At 32.7% G+C, this 24,291-nt stretch overlaps 1 protein-coding gene across 1 annotated transcript; it reads right to left on the bottom strand.

Annotated features, from left to right (window-relative positions):
- Nucleotides 1-18,412: 18,412 nt before the first annotated feature.
- On the bottom strand, nt 18,413-19,439 carry LOC149233682 (protein BRICK 1-like). Its single transcript, XM_089376799.1, has 2 exons — nt 19,307-19,439; nt 18,413-18,531 (listed from the first exon to the last, which is right to left on the bottom strand). Exons 1-2 carry the CDS (start codon nt 19,437-19,439, stop codon nt 18,413-18,415), a joined length of 252 nt encoding a protein of 83 aa, XP_089232925.1.
- Between the last annotated feature and the right edge of the window lie 4,852 nt (nt 19,440-24,291).

A 24,291-nucleotide genomic window follows, 5' to 3' on the forward strand; every position in this document is an offset into this window, starting at 1 on the left:
CAGACGCTGGAGGGATTGCGAATAGACAAAAATGAAAGAACTGAACCACGCAGGAACACGCGATCAAATAACACACTTATAAAACATGCGGTCAAGGAAAAGAACGTTGTACAACAAATGGACAGCGTAGGAACTAAATCAAGAAATCGTTGCATAAAACCTTTAGACACAGACAACATGAAATCGGAATGTAGCTCCAGTCTGCAAACTCGGAGAACGTTGGATTGCACGCCCAGCGAATCAGGGCTTTGTGTAGATAATAGCCACAGCATCGAAACGTTGAATAGCGATTCCAGAACCAGAGAACCACGCAGAGAAACTCTGGCCAACTAAGCGACGGAATCAGAAAATCGATGCATAAATGCATCAGACACAAACTCCACGCTGGAAAATAACATAACGCTAGTATGGACACCCAGCAGCAAACCGCGCAGCAAGGAAACTCTAGACAACGATGTTGGGACCAGAGACGATGGAGAACCGGGTATAAATGAAACCTTGGACAACGAAGTAATCTCATTCAACTCCAACCAATATTTGGGCGTAAATATTCATAACATCAACAACAGTAATGAGGTAAGCTTAAATAACATTAACTCAATCAACATAGATTATAAATTAAATAAAAACAATAAAACTAGTAATGAGGGTGAGGATAACAAATGTAACATAAAAAATAGAGGTAAACACAATAATATTAATAGATTAGATAATAATAAAAAGAAAACAAATAGTGCATCTGAAAACCACAATAACCCAATTAACAAGAAAGTTATAAATATTTCTTCTTATGCGCTTAAAAAAGAAGAAATTGAAGTCCTAGACAAAGGGCTCAATTTTGCCTTAGCTCCTAAACAAATCCCAAATGAAGAAATTATCTGTAGCCTGGAGGAAGGAATCAAGACGCTCAAGGAGGAAGGAATCAAGACGCTCAAGGAGGAAGGCAAAGAACTTGTTAGACAAGAATGTGCGGTTATCCTTAAGAAAGCAAGACCTCCTAAAAAGAATCTAAACCAAGAACAACTCAGAGCCCTAAAAAACCTAAGAAATAACAATGACATTGTCATTCTAAAAGCGGACAAGGGAGGTGCCACTGTTGTAATGAATCATGAAGATTACATAAACAAAATGAAAGACCACTTATACAACAGTGGTAGCTACAAAAAACTGGAAAAGAACCCCATCTCGAAAATCACAAGACTGGTCAAAAAAGCTATAAAAGAAACCAATCTAGATGAAAAACTGAAAAGACACCTTACTCCTGACAGTGAAATTACATCTCGTATTTATGGAGCCCCAAAAATTCACAAAACAGATGTCCCCTTGAGACCTATAGGCAATACTATAGGATCACCCACTTACGAATTAGCAAAATATGTCACTATGAAATTAGCTCCGCTAGTTGGTAAGACCAATTCTTACATAAAACATTCCTACCAATATGTTGAATTCATTAAAAATGCTAAGATAGATCCGGGTGATAAAATCGTCAGTGTTGATGTTGCCCAGTTGTTCACTAAAATTCCCTTAGATGAAGCAGTTCAAGTAGTAAAAGAGGTAGCAGACCCGCAAACTGCAAGATTAGCTGAAATCTGTCTGCGATCCACCTTCTTCACCTTCCAAGGGGAGATTTTTGAGCAAACATCAGGAGTGGCTATGGGATCACCCCTTTCACCTATTGTAGCCAACCTCTACATGGAAAAGTTTGAAAAGAAGGCGCTTGACACCTACCCTTTAAAACGTAAATTTTGGATCAGATTTGTGGATGACACCAGTGTGGATTGGCCCCATGGAGAAGATGAGCTTAAAAACTTTTTAAACCATCTCAAAGCATTTTCAATGACATCAAATTTACTATGGAAACTGAAGAGAATAATTGCATCTCTTTCCTGGACATCCTCCTCATCAGAAACAAGGATGGTTCTATAGGTCACAAAGTGTTCAGGAAAGAGGCGCATACTGATAACTATCTCCACGCGGATTCCCACCACCACCCAGCCCAAAAAATGGGAGTTCTTCAAACCCTCTTCACTAGAGCTTGTAGAATTTCTGATGAAAGCCACACCGAGGAAGAAATCACGTACTTGAAAAGAGCTTTTTCAAAACTTGGATACAATAATAAAGATATCTTCAGAGCCTTTCAAAAAGCCAAGTCTGGAAACAATAAAAACAAAACCAACAATTCCTCAAGCACTAATGCCTACCTTCCATATATTCATGGTGTAACTGAAAAACTAGCCAAAATTCTCTTAAAAAAGAATATCAAAACCTCATTCAAACCCTTGACAACTATTAGACAAAGAATGAAATCTGTTAAAGACAACCCAAAACATCTCCAACAAAAAGGTGTTTATATTATTAACTGTTCCTGTGGAGAACAATATATCGGGGAAACTGGTAGATCGGTCAGTATCAAGCTAAAAGAACATAGTGCAGATATCCGTAGGGAAAGAACCCGTTCCTCAGCCTTGGCGGAACATGTAGGTAAGACAAACCACCATATATGCCTTGAAAACACAAAATTCATTGCAAATGAAAAACACTATTACAAGCGTAAAATCAGAGAAGCTCTTGAGATCATAAAACACCCACACAATCTCGACAAGGATGGAGGCTTGGAAATTAGTAGCAATTGGACCTCACTCCTCACCCATGGATTAAATTTACCCCCTCTTTCTCTTCCTTCCCTCCTGCCTTTTGATCTAGCCAGCGCCCCTCCTAACCAATAGCTTTGTATAATAGACTAGCTAGTAAGCTGTGAAACTCATCATTAACTATTCATTAACCTCCTAAATAATTAAAAACTTGCAAGGATTGAATAAGATAAACATAATCACCTTAAAAATACAATCAGTTAAATCAAAATCATTAGGAATAAATAATTATTTTATTAAATATAATACAATATAAAACTTAATGCATAAACAATTTAACTCAAAAAATAAATAAATAAAATAAAATAATAATAAATATAAAATAAAAACTATGGAATATCATAACATGAATATTATCCTAACTATAAAAAAACTTTTATACTACATAAACCTCCCCAGTAAATAAAAAATTAAACTAAAACATAAACAAACTTATTAATTAAAAAAAAATTAAAAAATAAATAAATAAATAAAAGATAAAAATAAAAAAATAAAAAATAAGATAAACATAATCACCTTAAAAATACAATCAGTGAAATCAAAATCATTAGGAATAAATAATTATTTTATTAAATATAATACAATATAAAACTTAATGCATAAACAATTTAACTCAAAAAAATAAATAAATAAAATAAAATAAATATAAATATAAAATAAAAATTATGGAATATTAAAACATGAATATTATCCTAACTATAAAAAACTTTTATACTACATAAACCTCCCTAGTAAATTAAAAAAATTAAACTAAAACATAAACAAAATTATTAATTAAAATAAATAAATAAATAAATAAATAAAATAAAATAAAAATAAGATAAACATAATCATCTTAAAAATACAATCAGTTAAACCAAAATCATTAAGAATAAATAATTATTTTATTAAATATAATACAATATAAAACTTAATGCATAAACAATTTAACTCAAAAAATAAATGAATAAAATAAAATAATAATAAATATAAAATAAAAATTATGGAATATTAAAACATGAATATTATCCTAACTATAAAAAACTTTTATACTACAAAAACCTCCCTAGTAAATAAATAAATAAATTATTAATTAACATAAATAAATAAATAAATATTATAAAACTAGTTTATTCATATCAAAAATTATAAAAATATTATAAAACTAGTTAATTCAAATTAGTAGGCTGTCGGCTCACATACTTGACAACTGAACCCTATTTATCTATTCTGTCTCTCTCCTTTGTAAATCAAGTCCTGATGATGAGTCTGGGTCTAGACTCGAAACGTCGACAAAGCAAAAATGGAAACTGTGGAATATTCGAGTATAAATTCTAAAAATTAATATATTTTAATATCTTAAAAAATATACTATTGATAGAGAGAAGAAATTGTGAATAAAAATATTTCAATGCAACTTTTATATAGAGAGAAAGAGAAAGACTTTTTACTTTCCAATATAATAGAGACATGTATTTAAAAATATAGTAATAAAAAAATCCATCTTAATCTCAAATTTATTGAACGAGTAATCAAATCTTTAGAGGTGTGAACATTTTTTCAAGTTTTGCATTCAAAATGAGGTTTGTGCCTCAACAAATTTGATCCTTCTGGATGTTTTATAGATTGAGTTTAAGATGGATTCATGCTAGTTGTAAAATTTGTGAATGAATGATTATATAAGTAAGTTATATTTTAAGTATTGAGTTATGTTTTATTTTAGGTTATTCAATTTATAAGTTTATAATAATAGTCTAATTATGTCTATATGCATGTTTATTTTGGAATAGAATTTCTAGAATTTTAATTCAATTATTAATAATTAATAAATAAGTAGTAGGATTTAACTTCTACAAAATATTCTCATAATATTTTAGTAATAATTGGAATGAAGGGTTGAGATTTATCTCAAAATAGTTATACCTTTTTTGTATTTGAATTTAATTAAAAAAAGTTATAAAATTAGATTAAAATAAAAGCTGTGTAGAATATTTTGACTTTTAAATGACTAACCATGATGAGGGAAAATTTTAAGAACCGCCCTAAATTTATATGTATAATAAATGGGTGAATCCCCATGATACATAGGAAAAATGGAAGGTGATTTTATCAATATTATAGTATGTATATATGGTCCAGGACTCACTCGATGAAGCTTTGAAGTTCTCCGAAAGTGCCCTAATTTGTCGGTTCAATGGTTTTTGGCCGCGGCTGATAGCACTCCACAATTGGATCTCGGAGGTATGGAAGCCTATCATTTCTGATGAAATTAATATCTACCCCTGTGCTAGAGGTTTCTTTATAATAGATTTCGAAAATCCTGAAAGCAGACAATGTATTCTAGATTCCAGCCCTTGGTTTTGTGAAAAATCAGGGCTATTCATGAAGCCATGGAACCCATCATTCGATCCCTCTACAGCAGTGATAACCTCAGCACCAGTTTGGGTGAGATTGCCAAGCCTACCCTTGCATCTCTGGAATCTCTCCTCGCTAAAAGCCATCGGAAATGCAATTGGGAAATTTTACTGCAGGTGCCCAGAAACAGAGGAATATGCCAGAACCACCTATGCACGCATCTGTGTGGAAATGGATTTCAGCGCCGGATTCCCAGCTGAAATAAACCTAACAAGTAAAGACTATGTGTGGAACCAGAAGCTTGATTATGAAAGTGTCCTCTTCAGATGTCGATCATGCTTTGAGACGGGGCATCTAGCCAAAAATTGCCCAAAAGCCTCTGAGAAAAATTTTGCTAGAAAAAACCACCACAGATCTACATGGTGGGAAGGAGCACAAAAAGAACACTACACTGTCATCAAAGAAGAAGAATATTCTAGAGAAAATGAGTCACAAGAAATCAAGGAAGAAGGAAACAACTCTCAAAACAAGCAAGGAGAAAGCCCGCCCCAACAAATCAACAGTTATGAGGATTTGAATACCGCGGAAAATAAATCTTCATTTAACAACAAAGCAGATCTCCTAAACCAAACTTCTTCTCCGACTATAGATCGCGAAGCTAAGACACCAATGTCCCAAGAACCAAAAGAGATGAAGGAGATGCAAGACAAAGGAAGTTGGAAGACCATAGAGAAAAGAAAGAAAGCTACAACACCAATCTCGCCAAGAAAGACGAGGAGCCAGACAAGTAAAAATTAAGAAAATTGTAGGTCCGATAGACCAATTTGGTCTCAGTGGACGTTAACCATCATCATCATCATCATTAATTTTTTTGGTGAATCTCTCACCATATTATATTATCTTGTAAAATCATGGCGAATATTTCACTGAATTAGAAAATTTTGTAAGAACTCAGTGAATATTTCGGTGAATAATAATTGTATCATCCACAAATATGGTGGTGTCACTTGGATATGTTCATGTGAATTTCCTCAAAAAATAAAAAATCAAATATATATCCAATTCCAAATTAAAAAACACTTGTATGCATCCACTATTCATCATTGATGCCATGATTCTTTCTAATGTTTAACCCATTTTAATATTTCTTCTCTTGGCTTTTTTGTCTAAGCTTTAAATTGCATTGTGATTCATCTAAAACAATATTATTTCCCACTTCAATATCATTAAGAAAATACTTCACTATAAAAGTAATGAGATTACTACCATTGCATTTTATATTTTTTAAGAAAATAAACATGCATGGCCAACATACGCAGACACTTGGTCCTTAAAGAATACAATTGTTCCATAAGTTCTCATTCCTTTATTTAGCATATAGTCGTCCAAAAATACCCTCACCACACAAAAAGGTGAACACAGGTGTGGTGAGAATGCGCTTTTGTGTTGCAATGCTTGCCTTCTCTTGAGCTTTAGAGGACCCATGCTTTTTAGCTTTTGTGATATGGAAGGTTCATTTTGTTTGAACCTTCCACAAAAATAAGGTCTTTCACAAAGAGACGATTAAATTATTTTAGTTAAACTTTTAAGTAAAAATTGTATTACTCTTTCATAGGCTTGCACATGGTCATTTTTCTCCCTCCTTTTGAAAATGATCTACCATCCCAATTTTAAGCCTTTTTATTAAGATGTTAAAATTTATAACCTTAGTTGAGAATGATATTTTAATAGAATAAGAGTACAAGTGAAATCAGTGTTAGCTCTATTTTCCTCTTTAATAGAATAAGAATACAAGTGAAATACGAGCTAGTATATCTTGGACCTATGACATTCTGCGATATTCTTTTTGTTGATAAGGAGAGCTACTGTACTTTTGCCTTTATATGCTCATGACGTTATTTTAACTTGCAATGTGGAATGAGCAAGCTTTTGCTGTAGTCGGCCATACTCCCATGACAGATGCAAGTAACTAGTATATGTATGTTGAATTCCACACAGTAATAGTTCAAGTTTTATGCTCAAACTACTTTGGTCATTCCATAACTATGATAAACCACATCTACCTTGATACTTGGCTTATTTAGAAACAGATATCCGCTTACATTTAAGGGAGGGCATGAACATATATCAATCAAAAGAAGTTGAGTTGAGTTCAGTTAGACCTTAAAACCTCCTTCGCTAGCTCTTTTAATAATTGACAACAAAAATAGAACCTTAGAATTGAACCCTCTGAAAGAGTCGAAATTGTAGCATCTTCAAGGAGTCGAGACCTTAGAGAATTAGATTTGAATTTTAGACTTGTTCCTTTCAAGCTCAATCACCGCAAGATAATATTTGTAACTGATCCAAAGCTTCTCACTATATGAGGATAAATTGAGGGTCAAATCCAACGGAAGCTCAAAAATAGTACCATAGTAAGGGCCTAACAGAAGTTCAAAACAATGATCAATTCTTCTGAAGATTCTTGAGTCAATATGTTTTAGGCAAGGTGCAAATCAGAATTGTATTCATGTTTCTTTTCATGTGCCCAACATGGAGGAGGATAAGCACTAATGTACAAGCCACTATGTAAACATCAATTCCAAGGAAATTTATTTTTCTAGAAAACAATTTTATAACTAACCATAAATAGTCAGCGCACTCCATGCAAAAAAAATCATGTAGGCCAATTTTACTAGTGTACTATGTGCTGAAAAGGAATAAACTATTTTCCTAGTACACGATTACTATGTAACTCTCATTTAATCCCCTTCCCATTATAGAATATATAAAAATTCTTGATCTACATAGAAATTCTCGAACTGCTTTTCTATGTATTATACCCCAGCAATTACACTACTCTTTGACTTTTAACAAATACCAATATATCACTAGGTGGAAAAAATTTTAGCTTATTTTTAAACATGGTTCTAGATTGCATTAATAAAGAAGTAGCAAGAAAAAAGAGAAGGTTTTGAGTAGCAACATAACATAGGGAAACATAGTTTATATAGTCATCTAAAAATATATATAGCCAAAGACTTATTCTTTCCGGTATTATCTATAGGTGGAATGACATCCAATTGGGGAAATACTAGTTCCAAATCCTTTGCTCATTCCAGCTAAAAAGAACTATAGTTGTTTCATGTCATTAGTATTTCCACTGGAGACTTCCAATGAGAATCCAGTGACAAAATATTTCTCCAAAGAATGATCTCCTTATTGGATGAATTGCAGGGGGCATTTACAGTCCATGACAACGAGATCTCTAGGAGTTTTTTTCATTCCAATATAACAAAGTCAACCATCATATATAGCCTCCTACAGTCTTACTGACTCATACAAAATCATCAGCCTCCTAAAAATCCAGAGAATTATATAGGGATAACATTGCAAGTAGTTGTGATGTATTTCTATCTTAATATAAAATGCTGATTTACACAAAAAAAACATTGCAAGTAGTTGTGAGACTGAAATCATTTCACTTTCTCTAGTAAAAGACGTGTCTAGTGGGAAGCTTGAGTCAATATGTTTTAGGCAAGGTGCAAATCAGAATTGTAGTATGCCCAACTACTATAAGGAATAATGGCAATGAAGTATTGAGCTAGTATATCTTAGAGCTATGACATTATGCAATCTTCCTTTTGATGATAAGGAGAGCTATTGTACCTTTGCCTTTATCTGCTCATGACGTTATTTTAACTTGCAATGTGGAATGAGAAGGATTTTTCTATAGTCGGCCACACTCCCACGACAAATGCAAGTAACTAGTATATGTTTATTGAATTCCACACATTAATAGTTCAAGTTGTATGCTAAAACTTCTTTGGTCATTCCAGAACTATGATAAATCTTGTCTACCTTGATACTTGGCCTATTTAAAAACATATATCCGCATACATTTAAGGGAGGGAAGAAATAGATATCAATTAAAACAAGATGAGTTGAGTTCAATTAGACCTTAAAACCTCCTTCGCTAGCTCTTTTAATAATTGACAACAAAAATACAACCTCAGGACTGAACACTTTGAAAGAGCAGAATCTGTAGCATCTTCAAGGAATCGAGACCTTAGAGAATTAGCTCTGAATTTTAGACTTGTTCCTTTCAAGCTCAATCACCACAGGATAGTATTTGTAACTGATCCGAAGCTTACGACTGTGAGGACAGATTGAAGGTCAAATCCAATGGAAGCTCAAAAATAGTACCATAATAAGGGTTGAACAGAAGTTCAAAACAATGATCAATTCTTCTGAAGGTTCTTGAGTCAATATGTTTTAAGCGGGGTGCAAATCAGAATTATATTCATGTTTCTTTTCATGTGCCCAACATGGAGGAGGATAAGTACTGATATACAAGCCATTGTGTAAACATCAATTCCAAGAAAATTTATTTTTCTAGAGAACAATTTTATAACTAACCATAAACAGTCAGTGCACTCCATGCAGAAAAAGTTGTGGAGGCCAATTTTACTAGTTTTCTATGTGTTGACAAGGAAAAAAACTACTTGCCTAGTACATGATGACTATGTAACTCTCATTTAATCCCCTTCCCACTATAGAATATATAACAATTCTTAATCAACATAGAAATTATTGAACTGCTTTTCTATTTATTATACGCCAGCAATTCCACTACTCATTGACTTTTAACAAATATCAATATATCACCAGGTGGAAACTTCTTCAGTTTATTTTTTCCTTAGAGATAAAGCTACTTCCTTTCACTATCTCAATTCATATTACGATTGACACAAGGTACATTCTCATCAAGTTTAAACATGGTTCCAGATTGCATTAATAAATAAGCAGTAAGAAGACAAAGAAGGTTTTGAGTAGCAGCATAACATAGGGAAACATAGTTTTTATAGTAATCCCAAAATATATATAGCCAAAAACCTATTCTTTCTAGTATTATCTATAGGTGGAATGACATCCAATTGGAGAAATACTAGTTCCAAAGCCTTAGCTCATTCAAGCTAAAAAGAACTACAAATTTCATGTCATTAGTACTTCCACTAGAGACTTCCAATGAGAATCTAGTGACAAAAGCTTTCACCAAAGAATGATATCCTTATTGGATGAATTGCAAAGGGAATTTACAATCCATGACAATGGGATCTCTAGGAGTTTTTTTCATTCCAATATAATAAAGTCCGCCATCATATATAACCTCCTAGCCTCCTACGGTCTTACTGACTCATACAAAATCATTAGCCTCCTATAAATCCATAGAATTATATAGGCATAACATTGCAAGTAGATGTGAAACCGAAAGAATTTCACTCTCTAGTAAAATACGTGTCTAGTGGGAATCTTGAGTCAATTTGTTTTAGGCAAGGTGCAAATCAGAATTGTATTCTAATGGTTCAAAGTGACAAAATTGTCAATTATGGAGCATTTAGAATGTCAATGGTTGGATTGTACACAGCTAAGGACTCTAGGGACAACAACTCAGAATATAGAGTTGTACAAAGGTAGCTCACAAATATATAGCAACTGATACAAATCTACCACCAATTGTCTCTTTTAAAACACAATCATACACATGACAACAAGTTATCTCAAAAGTATCAGCAACATGTAGATCAAGGGAATGGATGGTTTTTTGTATTGGACTTTAAAGGGAGTTACAATAGAACTAATTATCCACAGGCCTCAAACTACTCAGAATCATACACAATTATTGACACTTCCATCTAATATGTTAAAATATGTTGTACATAACCAACCTAACTAGTTTGCCTACAACAACAATGGGATCAACTTTCTTGAACACCAAGGACTAAATTACAAACATGCTAATATACATATGGGTGATTGAAACTTTTAAGTGAAATTTTGAAAGAAGTATACATTGAAATTTTATTTTCTAGAGGAATATCAAGAGTTGGGTGAGTCCTGGGAAAATTGTCCCGTATGGTTTGTAATCTCACTTGTGTTTGATTCATTATCCCACCACTCCCCAGCTCTAGATTTTTCCTCTGGCCCTTGCATACTAGTCCCCAGAAATTTACCTACTCCTTCAACCCCTAATTAAATAGACTAAGGTTTGACACCGAAAAGTTGATCGTAAAATGGATCATTACTCACCTCACAACCCAGGGTTGATTTGAGTTCCTCTTTGATACTTCCTTTTCAAGATGAAGACATATTATATCTAAAGGAAAATTAACTCCATCCCCCATGTATAACTTGGATCCAACTCTCATTAGCATAGAACAAACTTCTGTTATGCCACCTCTAGTATCACTTAAGAATTCCTCACTAGCACTACAATATTCAAAATATGATGCGTTTAACAATATCCCTAATTGTCTGTCACTATGGAAGGATTAACAGGAATAAAGACGGTGTCTTCTCTCCATTAGGTTAACTTTGCTGACAAAATTAACATCCTTAATTTTATCAATGCTTTGATCTAGAAAACTCTAGATGTTTTCCTTTCGTGTCTGAGGGTGATGTATTCATCAAAGGAAAATATTATATTAAATTCCATTCTACAAATGCTTTCTTCATCGAATATATCTGAGTATTCAAGCACAATTTTGGAAAGCACTTTTAAGGTTTCCAGATCCTTAAGAATATTTCTTTTCTTGTTGGTAACAAGTAGCAAATATAGAGCTTTCATTGGCTGGTACACATGAGAAACATTTTTTGTATCATGTATGTATGTTGATGCTAGCTTGTTTTTGTTAGGTCCCTATACTACTAGTGTAGCCCCTTATTGTTATTAGTGCAACCCCCTTATTGTATTTTTGTGCCCATGTAGTCCCCATACTGTTATTATTGTGCCCCATAGAAGCCCGCTATTGTTATTTTTTGGCCCTTATATTATTATTGTTATGTCGGCTCTGATTATATTGTGACCCCTTAGACTCCTATATATAGAAAGGAGGTCTTGTCATTTGTATCATCAAAGAATTTTTCATTTGTGTAATGCAAAGGAGGTTTCCCCTTGAAGAGGCTGATTAGATGTCATTGATCTATCTTTTTTCTATTTTGTGAGCTCGTTGCATAACATTTGGTATCAAAGCTTTGGATTCTAGGGTTTCGTAGCTTCAAACAGGCCATCATGGAATTTTCGCTATAACGTTTTTCTACGAAGCTTCAGAAGCTAAAAAAACCCATTTGAGACAAAATCATGATGAATGTTGCGACTTAATTTTAGATTGTTTCTCGCTATATTTTTGGAGATATGAACCAAGGAAGTTAGGGTTTGTTCAAGATCCCGAATTTCATCTCAAATAGGTGGCCTTGGGAAAATCGTCATAACTTTCTCTCTAAGCATCGGATTCAAATTTTGTAAAAAGGCACAGAAAGAGGATGAACTCTAGTTTTTTTGGTATTGTGTTTAGGGCCTAAGGTCAAAACAATGACACATGGCACTTCATACAAGTTCTCTCTACTAAACCAATATATAATTAGGTCATTGTGGGAGATTGGGCATAACTCTTTCTTAGAAAATCCAATCTTGATCAGACTTGTGGAGTTAGAAAGAGGACTCAGACAGTTAGCGCAGGACGAAATTTCAGAACTTAGAGACCTGAAATTACAGAGTTACAATCGTTTAAATATCGAGCTCCTAAAAGAAAGAAAAAAATGACTCGGATCAAGAAAATAGAAACACCTAGTAAGAAAAATTGGATGGATGATTTGAAGAATGTGATAGAAGCTAAGATAAATAGTTTTATCTATGCCATGGAAGCTAATATCAGTGGTATGGAAGCATATTTGAAGAAAGGCATGGAATATTTGAAGAAAGACATGGAAGGTTTGAAGGAAGGTGGGACAAAGTTGGTACAATAAAGGCCACCTAATGACGAAAAGGTAGTAGAGGACACTCATGATGAGAACAAAAAATATGTTAATCATGATTTTATATAATCTAACATTGGATTGAAGGCCCACCATATTCCAAAGATAGATATGAGGAAGTTTGATGGCAAGGGTCTGATAACTTGGATACTACAGATGGAGAAATATTTTGATCTACATGATGTGCAACCGTTACAAAAGGTACGTACTGCATCTTTATATTTAGAACCAAATTAGTTTGTATGGTATAGAGGGCTTTGTTCTCGTAAACCACTTGTCTCCTTGCCAATTTTCACGGAGGAAATGGTAGCACATTATGAGGATACAAAGAGAAACACCTCCTTTAGCCAATTGATAAGTCTCAAACAAAAGGATTCAATGGTAGAGCACATTGACGAATTCCAAGGGTAAATGATATTCCAGAGAAGTAGAGGATTGATGTCTTCATAAGGACTTTAAAGGATAACATTCAACATGAGGTTCGTCTTTGGGAACTTGATTTATTGGAGAAGGCATTCAGGTTGACAAGAAAAAATGAAAGCAAAATTATGGAAACAAGGAAGCCTACCACTCATAACTATAAAGATGAAAGTGTTATTGCTCCTAACCTTTCACCACCTACAAGGTTGACACCACAAAAATTGGAAGAAAAAAGAGCAAAAGGGCTTTGTTACAATTGTGATAGAAAATACACTAAAGGTCATAAGTGTTCTGAGAAGAAATTAGTTTACATAGATGGGGAAGAGGAGGAAGAAAAGGATCAAGACATATCAAAAGAAGAGGATATACACCAGGAACCAGCCCTAGAGAAAGAAGAAATGAATCCGACCATATCTTATAGTGCATTGGTAGGAATTACCACTCCTCAAACTCTCAATATAGATGGACAAATGGAGATAGGAACAAATGTTTGGAAGGATATCTTCGTTGCTTTGTATATGATAAACAAACACAATAGGTCAAGTGGTTACCTCTGGTTGAATGGTGGTATAACGCTTCAGCAAAAATGACTCCATTTATGACACTTTATGGATATCATACACCATCCATCCCATTATCTTTAAGAGAAAATTCTAAGGTTCAAGTAATGGAAGATCACATCAAACATCAACAAAAATTTCTCCAACTCTTAAAGGATAACCTCAATTTGGCGCATAATCAAATGAAACAACAGGCAGATTAAAATCACAGTGAAAGAAGTTTTGATGTAGGCGACTAGGTACTTTTACGGCTACAACCATATAAACAAATGTCCCTCAAGCAATCTAAGAAGGATAATAAATTATCACCAAAGTATTATTGTCCTTACAAGGTGTTGCAAAAGATTGGTACTATGGCATACAAATTGGAGCTTCCTGCATCTTCCCGAGTGTACCTAGTTTTCCATGTTTCATGCTTAAACAAGGTTATAGGTGACAAGTTCCCAGTTCAAACAATATTGTCGGAACTTGACAAGGAAGGAAAAATCATATTTGAACCTGAAGCATTCATGGAAATAAGAACCTGACAACCACGAAATCGATCAATTTCAGAGTATCTCATCAAGTGGAAGAACTTAACCCCTGAATATTCTGCATGGGAGGATGAGAATTTTATACATAAGCGTCCAGAACTACTCAAGTGTTGAGGACAATGCTTTTTGAAGGAGAGGGGCATGTTAGGTCCCTATACTACTAGTGTAGCTCCTTATTGTTATTAGTGCAACCCCCTTATTGTATTGTTCTACCCATGTAGTCCCCATATTGTTATTATTGTGCCCCATAGAAGCCCACTAGTGTTATTGTTATGCCTTTACATTATTATTGTTATGTTGGATTTGATTATATTGTGACCCCTTAGACTCCTATATATAGAAAGGAGGTCTTTTCATTTTTATCATCGAATAATTGTTCATTTGTGTAATGTGAAGGAGGTTGCCCCCTCGAAGAGGCTGATTTGAAGTTGTTGATCTATATTTTATTCTATTTTGTGAGCTGGTTGCATAACAATTTTAGTGCAATTTTATCAAGTGATTCTTTTATGAGGCAAAGAGCTTCAATGATAGTTCGCTACACTTTATTATCCATGTCAAATTCCTTAGCAAAAACATCGTTGCAATATCATGCTCCAAAGTTTGACATTCACTGTCCATTGCTCTTTCTTGTGCATCTATGTTTTTAAAGTGTAGGGATGTTGCATAATTTCCTTTGACTATCCATTCCCATGACAATGAAAACACTTCATGTTTCTTTTCATGTGCCCAAAATGGAGGAGGATAGGCACTAATGTACAAGAAATTGTGTAAATATCAATTGCAAGGAAATTTATTTTTCTAGAAAACAAATTTATAACTAACCATAAACAGTCAGTGCACTCCATGCAGAAAATTTCTTGTAGGCCAATTTTACTAATTTGCTATGTGCTGACAAGGAAAAAACTACTTGTCTAGTAGATGATGACTATATAACTCTCATTTAATCCCCTTCCCACTATAGAATATATAAAACTTCTTGATCAACATAGAAATTCTTGAACTGCTTTTCTATGTATTATACCCCAACAATTCCATTACCCTTTGACTTTTAACAAATATCAATATATCACTAGGTGGAAACTCCTTTAGTTGATTTTTTCCTTAGAGATAAAGCTACTTCCTTTTTCTATCTCAATTCATATTACGATTGACACAAGGTACATTCTCATCAGGTTTAAACATAGTCCCAGATTGCATTAATAAAGAAGCAACAAGAAAAAAGAGAAGGTTTTGAGTAGCATCATAACATAGGGAAACATAGTTCATATAGTCATCTAAAAATATATATAGACAAAGACTTATTATTTCAAGTATTATCTATAGGTGGAATGACATCCAATTGGGGAAATACTAGTTCCAAAGCCTTAACTCATTCTAGCTAAAAAGAACTACAGTTGTTTCATGTCATTAGTGCTTCCACTGGAGACTTCCAATGAGAATCTAGTGACAAGTGCTTTCTCCAAAGAATGATCTCCTTATTGGATGAATTTCAGGGGGCATTTAAAGTCCATGACAATGGGATCTCTAGGGGTTTTTTTCATTCCAATATAATAAAGTTAGTTGTCATATATATCCTCCTAGCCTCCTACAGTCTTACTAACTCATACAAAATCACCAGCCTCAAAAAAATCCAGAGAATTATATATGGATAACTTTGCAAGTAGTTGTGAGACCAAAAGCATTTCACTTTTTCTAGTAAAAGGCGTGTTTAGTGGGAAGATTGAGTTAGCTTGTTTTAGGCAGGGTGCAAATAAAAATTATATTATAATGGTTCAAAGTGACAAAATAGTCATGATGGAGCATTTAGAATGTCAATGGTTAGATTGTACGCAACAATTGATACAATTTTTCCACCATTTATCTCTTTTAAAACACAATCATACACAAGACAACATATTATCTCAAAAGCATCAATAACATGTAGATCAAAGGAATGGATGGTTTTTTATATTAGACTTTAAAGGGAGTTACGATAGAACTAATTATCCACAGACCTAAAACTACTCAGAATCATACACAATTATTGACACTTCCATTTAATATGTCAAAATATGTTGTACATAACCAACCTAACTAGTTTTCTTACAACAACAATGGGATCGACTTTCTCAAACACCTAGGACTAAATTACAAACATGTTAATATACTTAGGGGTGATTGAAGCTTTTAAGTGAAATTTTGAAAGAAGTCTGCATGGAAATTTTCTTTTCCAAAGGAATATCAAGAGTTGGCTGAGTCCTGGGAAAGTTGTCCCATATGGTTTGTAATCTCACTCATGTTTGATTCATTATCCCACCACTCCCGAGCTCTAGGTTTTTCCTTTGGCCCCCGCATACTAGTCCCTAGAAATTACCTACTCCTTCAACCCCTGATTAAATAGACGAAGGTTTGACACCGAAAAGCTGATCATAAAATGGATCATTACTCACCTCACAACCCAGGGTTGATTTGAGTTCCTCCTTGATACTTACTTTTCAATATGAAGACATATTATATCTAAAGGAAAATTAACTCCATCCCCCATTTATACCTTGGATCCAACTCTCGTTAGCATAGAACAAACTTATGTTATTCCACCTCTAGTATCACTTAATAATTCCTCACTAGAACTACAATCTTCAAAATATTATGCATTTAACAATGTCCCTGATTGTCTAGTCACTATGGAAGGATTAACATGAATGAAGACAGTGTCTTCTCTCCATCTGGTTAACTTTGCTGACAAAATTAACATCCTTATTTTTATCAATTCTTTGATTTAGAAAACTCTAGATGTTTTCCTTTCGTGTCTGAGGGAGATGTATTCATCAAAGAAAAAGATTATCTTAAAGGCCATTCTACAAATGCTTTCTTCATCAAATGTAGCTGAGTATTCAAGCACAATTTTGGAAAGCACATTTAAGGTTTCCAGATCCTTAAGAATATTTCTTTTCTTGTTGGTAACAAGCAACAAATACAGAGCTTTCATTGGTTGGTACACATGAGAAACATTTTTTGTATCATGTATGTATGCTGATGCTAGTTTGTTTTAGTGCAATTTTATCAAGTGATTCTTTTTTGAGGCAATGAGCTTCAATGACAGCTGACTTCACTTTATTATCCATGTCAAAGTCCTTTGGAAAACACATTGTTACAATATCATGCTCCAAAGTTTGAGATTCACTATCCATTTCCCTTTCTTGTGCATCTGTGTTTTTAAAGTGTAGGGATGTTGCATAATTTCCTTTGACTATCCATTCCCATGACAATGAAAACCCTTCATGTTTATTTTCATGTGCCCAAAATGGAGGAGGATAAGCACCAATGTACAAGCCACTGTGTAAACATCAATTGCAAGGAAATTTATTTTTCTAGAAAACAATTTTATAACTAACCATAAACTAACAAGCCAGACAAGGATTCAAGAGAAATGATGCTTGAAACTCAGCAAGGTGAGAGTTCAAGAAAAATAAAAAGAATATTAAGTAGAACTAGCAAGTGCCCAATTCGATGCCCAAATTTATGATATACTACAAATTTCATTGCAGATTACAATGCACATATAAAATTAAAATGACAGAATGGATGAAAAACGATACCATGAAAAATAAAACAAAGTGGAAAGACTAAACAAATGAATAATGTCACCATGAGAAAACAAAACAAAGAAAGAATCACTATTGCAACAGTTACCAATATGACATCCTAGGAAACTTTGGATTGTATTTTAGTATAGATAACTTTAGATTTACACACATCAACCTACATGAAAACCTCAACTTTCCTGATATGTCAACATTTCATTAAAATCCATCTCTAGTTATAAATGAAATTAGTATAAGAAGACATATTAAAATATTGGGAGCAAAAACTTCATCTGTAGGGATTCTAAATTGATCAAGACCATAGATTTTGCATAAAATGGTGGAGAAACAGATTTTATGTATCAATACTTCACTGGTAAATATATTTTACAGATATAACTATATGTGTTAAGGAATTATCAGTTACTCCCATAGTTTAGTGCATTGTCGGATCATGCTCAAGGATGTTATGCCTCATGTCTCGAGGTGTTAAGTTTATCATTTTGGTATGAAAACTTGCTCTTTCCTGGCCTCCAATAGGCAAAGGGCATGGATCAAGCCAACCCCAAAGTATTTGATGCAATGTTGACCTTGGTTTCAAGTAGTTCTAGCTGACGCTCCAATGTACTCAGTTTGTCATTCAGTGTTGCTAACTTGATTTTAGTCGAGGCCTCTAAACAAAGGGTAAATATCAAGTAGCATTCTTTCATAAAATTACACTACAAACAAAAGAAAAACTATTGTATATCTAACAATTCCAAATGAGTTTTTTATTCTCATACCTCGGTGCTAGAAAAATGGAGAAACTATTTATATGAAACCCTTATTATTGCATTGGGAAAAGCTAGGTGCTAAATAGTCTAGGATAAGGTAGGGAATATAACAACACATTATGTGTTTGTATGTGAAATGATTTAGTGAATCTAGATGATGAATTATGTGAATTGAACACAAACACTAATACAAACCATCTAAACCAGGGTGTGATATACACACCGAGGTTGCGCATTTTCCAGCTATATAATGCACATCTGCATTCACACAACTGTGCAATATATCATATATTGAAATTCAGGAGATATGTAATAAAAAACTCCACTACCTTGAGATGCATAAAAGGGAGGTTTAGATGGGTATGTGTTAGATTTTGGAACTAAGAGCTGGAAGACCATATCGGAGATCATCATAGAAAGTTGTCATATATAAATTAAGACAAAGATGGGATTGTTTAAAAGTATGCCCTTTCATTGGAAAATATAGGTTTTTGTATTTACAGTACACAAGATTTCTACGGATCCATTACATAATTGTCTTCATAGATAAAAATTATTGGTACATTTAATAATAAACATATGAAACCCAGATCCATTCCAAGCTAGATGCAGCCTAAAAAAAATCCCCAAAATTTCAAAGCTAAAAGTGTGAGATAATAATAGAAACCCACATACCAAATTGTAGCAGAAATTCGAAAAGATGACGAACATTGAGAGCCATTGAAGAGGAGAACTCCTGGTTGTCCCAATCCGTTTGTACTGCTATGCCCGCATTCACTGTGTTGGTAATGCCCCTTGTTTTTTCCATTCTGTTGCTTTTCTTAATCATTGATGCTAGAGGATGAACATTAAGAGCTAGTGAAGATGATATCTCCTAGTTGTCCCAATCCATTTGTACTACTATGCCCGCATTCACTGTGTTGGTAATGCCCTCATTTTTTTCCATTATGTTGGTTTTCTTAATCATTGATGCTAGAGGGAGAAATAGTCAGTGCCTATAAATCAGGGTGTCTAGAAACAAATCCCATGTGCATACCATATTTTCAAGGCGAATTGCACTTGGAATGAAATTTCGAGAGGCGAAATTGTGTTTTATCATCTTTATCTTTCATAATATTGTGGCTAAATTATAATATTTATTTAGTTTTTAAATAATTTTTGGGCGAACTATATACAAAGAGTGTAAAATAAAAAATCTGCTCCTCTAAAATATAAAACCCCTTAAATTTCACCCAGGGGCTAAAATTCGTCCCTAAAATTTTCACTGACCATGATATTGTAACAAAACCTATTTACAACTTAAAAATCTCCATGATAAAATTGGGGTAAATCTCCATTCTTAAAATACTTGTTACATGTTTTTTTAAATGTTTATATGTTTTTAACTCATATATTCATTATTTTTATTAGTAATAATAATAAGTTAAAATAAAGTCATAATTTAGTTAATTTCTACGATTTTTTTTTTAATCTTAACAACTTGAGATGTATCATGAGGTAAGTGTTTTGATATTTGTCATAGATTAATCCCTATAAGTGTTTATCAACCATTAATTTATATGGTTGCGTTAGGTTTAAGGTCATGGTCACGTTAGGTATTGAATTGTTGTATGAGACCTCTTTATTTGGGGGACAAGGGATCCACCTCCTAATACCAAAGTTTACAGAACTACTTTATACCAAGTGGTTAGGATAATGGTTTGTTATCCGCTCCCCTTAGTTTCAGTTCCAGTTCCAGTAAGGTACATATTGAACAATTGCTATAAGGCTCCACTAATAAACAACCTTGAAATATAGCTCCCTTGTAGGATTAGGAACATGTAGACTCTTGCTAAATCACAAATTATTGACATTTATAAATTATTAAATAAACCCTCAATATTATAATGATAGCCAATAAATTTGACAACTAATTAACTATAAATTTATAAAAATATATATACTCTGCTCTTTAAAAATATATACTCAACCTTTATTTTAAATAATTCAATTTGTAAATTATATTTTAAATTGTCAAATTTATAAATTTATATTTTTATATTATAATATTGTAGGTAATGTAAACTATATTATTTAATATTAATCATAAAAATGGTGTCAACTATTATATTATATAATTATTATATAATATGGAATCTGAGGATTGGCCATTGCATATACGCATATGCCATATTTAAGGGTATTCCAATAAGTTTTATTTTAGGTTATACAATTTATACGTTCATAATATATAAATTTATATTTAAAAATATTTATATGCTCATCTAAGTTTATATTTAAGATATTATATTTAAAATTTAAGTTTTGTTTGTAGTAGTTTTTAATTTTTTTTTTGATAAATTGTATTTTTTTTTAATTGGGGATTAAAAAAAATGTTGGAGAATTTTAAATTAATCTTTTATTAGGAGATTTGACTACTACCAAAAGTAGATTCTTCGTAAAGAGATACAAGATAGTGATTGCAAAATCAAAATAAGACATTCAATACAAAATAGCAGGCTTATTCGGCCGAAAAGGAAACAATGAGGTGTGGTTGTGGCAAAATAACAATATCTCTTTTTTAATTTATTATTTTCATAGTAATAATGGGACCTTTCATATAAATTTTGGCTAAATCACTTTTTTTTTTGCTTAGTTTGGTTAACTTTGTGGGATTTTCACTTTTTTTGGATTTGTGTTTTGATTGCTCCATTGTGTGTGTTTCATCGTCAGCTACCCAACAACTCTAATTTTGCAGTTTGGGCTTACAGTTTGCAAATGACGCTTATTTAAAGTTGGGTTAATTTTCACTACCCAAACTTAAAATTGTACAAAATATATTCTACTTTTATTTGTAATTAATTAATTTTAAATATGTAAATAAATTTATTTGATTAAGTTTAATTAATTAAACTAATTTTAATATGTAAATATTATTATTTTTAATCATTTTTTATTAATTATGTGGAAAAGCGTTATATTATGAGGTTCTTCCCCATGATATTATAGTAGATTCATCATCCCAAAAAGAATATACCAATTCGACAGTTGTCAAAAAGGACATCAATTTGATGATTGTAAAAGAAGACAGATTCTAGTGAGGGCGCTCAGAATCCTCATTGTTGCGGGTGCCACTGAGGTTGGAACACATCATAACGATGGTCGTGTGTTGAAAATTGAAGGGTCTGGCAAGAGAGATGAGATAGAGAAATACTTGAAGGATGTTCGTGAGAACAGAGGTTGGTGTCCCTTCCTCTCTGTGCATCAGATGGGAAGTCGCAAGATGGGAATGTATCCTGCAACTTCTTATATCGATACTAATGGAAAAACATGGGAAGTTAAAGGTTCGTTTGTTAGCGATGCCAGTGTTTTCCCTACTACACTCGGTGTAAATCTTGTGATTACTGTGGAGGCCATTGCTCTTTGCATTACTTAACAAGTCTTTTAAAATCAAAATAAGACATTCAATACAAAATAGCAAGCTTATCTGGCTTAGCAAACTTATTGGATTTGTGTTTTGATTGCTCCATTGTGTGTGTTTCATCGTCAACTACCCAACAACTCTAATTTCGCTGAGTTTGGGCTTACAGTTTGCAAATGACGTTTATTTAAACTTGAGTTAATTTTCACACCCAAAATTAAAATTGTACAAAATATATTTTACAATTCTTTGTAAATTAATTAATTTTAAATATGTAAATAAATTTATTTGACTAATTTTAATATGTAAATATTAATTTTTTTAATCATTTTTTTTATTAATTATCAATAAAGGCGTTATATTATGAGGTTCTTCCCCATGATATTGTAGCAGATTCATCGTCCTAAAAAAATATACCAATTCGACAGTTGTCAAAGAGGACACCAATTTGATGATTGTCAAAGAGGACACGATTTTGGTGAGGGCGCTCAGAGTCCTCATTGTTGCGGGTGCCACCAAGGTTGGAATGCATCATAACGATGGTTGTGTGTTGAAGATTGAAGGGTCTGGCGAGAGAGATGAGATAGAGAAATACGTGAAGGATGTGCGTGACAACAGAGGTTGGTGTCCCTTCCTCTCTACGCATCAGATGGGAAGTCGCAAGATGGGAATGTATCTTGCAACTTTTTATGTTGATATTAATAGAAAAACGTGAGAAGTTGAAGGTTCGTTTGTTAGCGATACCAATGTTTTCCCTACTGCACTCGATGTAAATCTCGTGATTACTGTGGAAACCATTGCTCTTTGCATTACTTAAGAAGTCTTTGAATTCCTGCAACAAAACAAACGCCTTTGCTCAACTTCATGATAAAGTTTATATGAAATATTTTAACAATAAGAGAATATTTATTTAAATAAGTACCCAACTCTATAAGCTATTAAATTTGTTCAATCACTGTGGCAACCATCAATCATTCTTCCCATAGGAGTCGAATAACAAAAAAGACTTCTGACCTAAATTTTATTTTATTAGAATATTCCAATAATAAATTTATTTTGTAATAACTTCCATGTAAATTGCTCCTTGAAAAATAAATATGATATATCAGAGATAGTATTAAAGTGGAACAAATCGTGATTACCCTTGCTTGTAATTAAGGCAAAAGAGGTTGAAACATCCATCAAGTTGATAGCATTTACTCTTAAAGACTAAATACAGAAAGCGTCGCATTTACTACTAGTGTGTGGAGTGTCTATAACTACAATATTACTTGTAAATGTGAAGTTCGGAAATTAGGTGTAGCAAAATAAAAACAAATGGTTTTTATGGATTTTTTTACTTAGTTGTTATAAATATCATACCTAATGAGAAAAACAACAATTTAATATAAGTAGAAAATGGTGGGTAAACAACAATTTAATATAAGTAGAAAATGGTAGGTAGGGTTAAAACCAATTGTAGAAAGTGGTATTTAGGATTAACTATTAAATTTCATTTAAAATTAATATAAATGAATTTAAGAAATAGTTTGGCAACATTAACAATATAGAAAATAATTTGAAGTATAAATATAAAATAATTAGAATTATAAATAATCATATTTACAGTAAAGAATAACAAAAATTTACATTTACATTTTCATGTCTCATATTTTTTAATTTTTAATATATTTTTTAATTTGAAAATATTTTGAATATAATTATTTTTTTATTATTATTTTAAAATTTTTAATCATAATAATTTTTTAATTTAAAAATATTTTTAATATAACAAAAAATTGATGATGATGGTGATGATGACGGTTAACGTTCGTTGAGACCAAATAATGGTCTATTGGACCTAAACAAACAAATTATCTATTTTGATTTAAGATTTTATTCCTATGCTCAAAAAGCTTGGAGAGAAGCCTCCCGAGCTCACTATAATTTTGACATTGTAAAAGGCTAGGAAGGTCAGTATTGTAACAAAGATTGTGAAACTGAGATCTAATGTGGTTATACGTGGGGCACTCTAAGAGGAAGTGGTTTTCATCCTCGATGTTCCTATTCTCACATATATAGCAGATCCTTTCCGTCCATGGCATTTTAGGAACTGCCCAACGACCTGTTTCACTATAGAGCTCATGAGAATTCGTTCTAATCTTTGCTATATTAATTTTCTTCTTTGAGCTAGTTAAAATAGAGAGATACTTTTGATCTTCTAGGGTGGGGTTGATGACCTTCTTATAATAACTTAATTTTCTTTTAGCCGCTAAGTCTT

The sequence above is a fragment of the Pinus tabuliformis genome, chromosome J (genome assembly GCF_031772625.1).
Source record: "Pinus tabuliformis cultivar Carrire ecotype Pingquan chromosome J, CPIR1, whole genome shotgun sequence".
In the NCBI taxonomy this organism is placed as follows: domain Eukaryota; kingdom Viridiplantae; phylum Streptophyta; class Pinopsida; order Pinales; family Pinaceae; genus Pinus; species Pinus tabuliformis.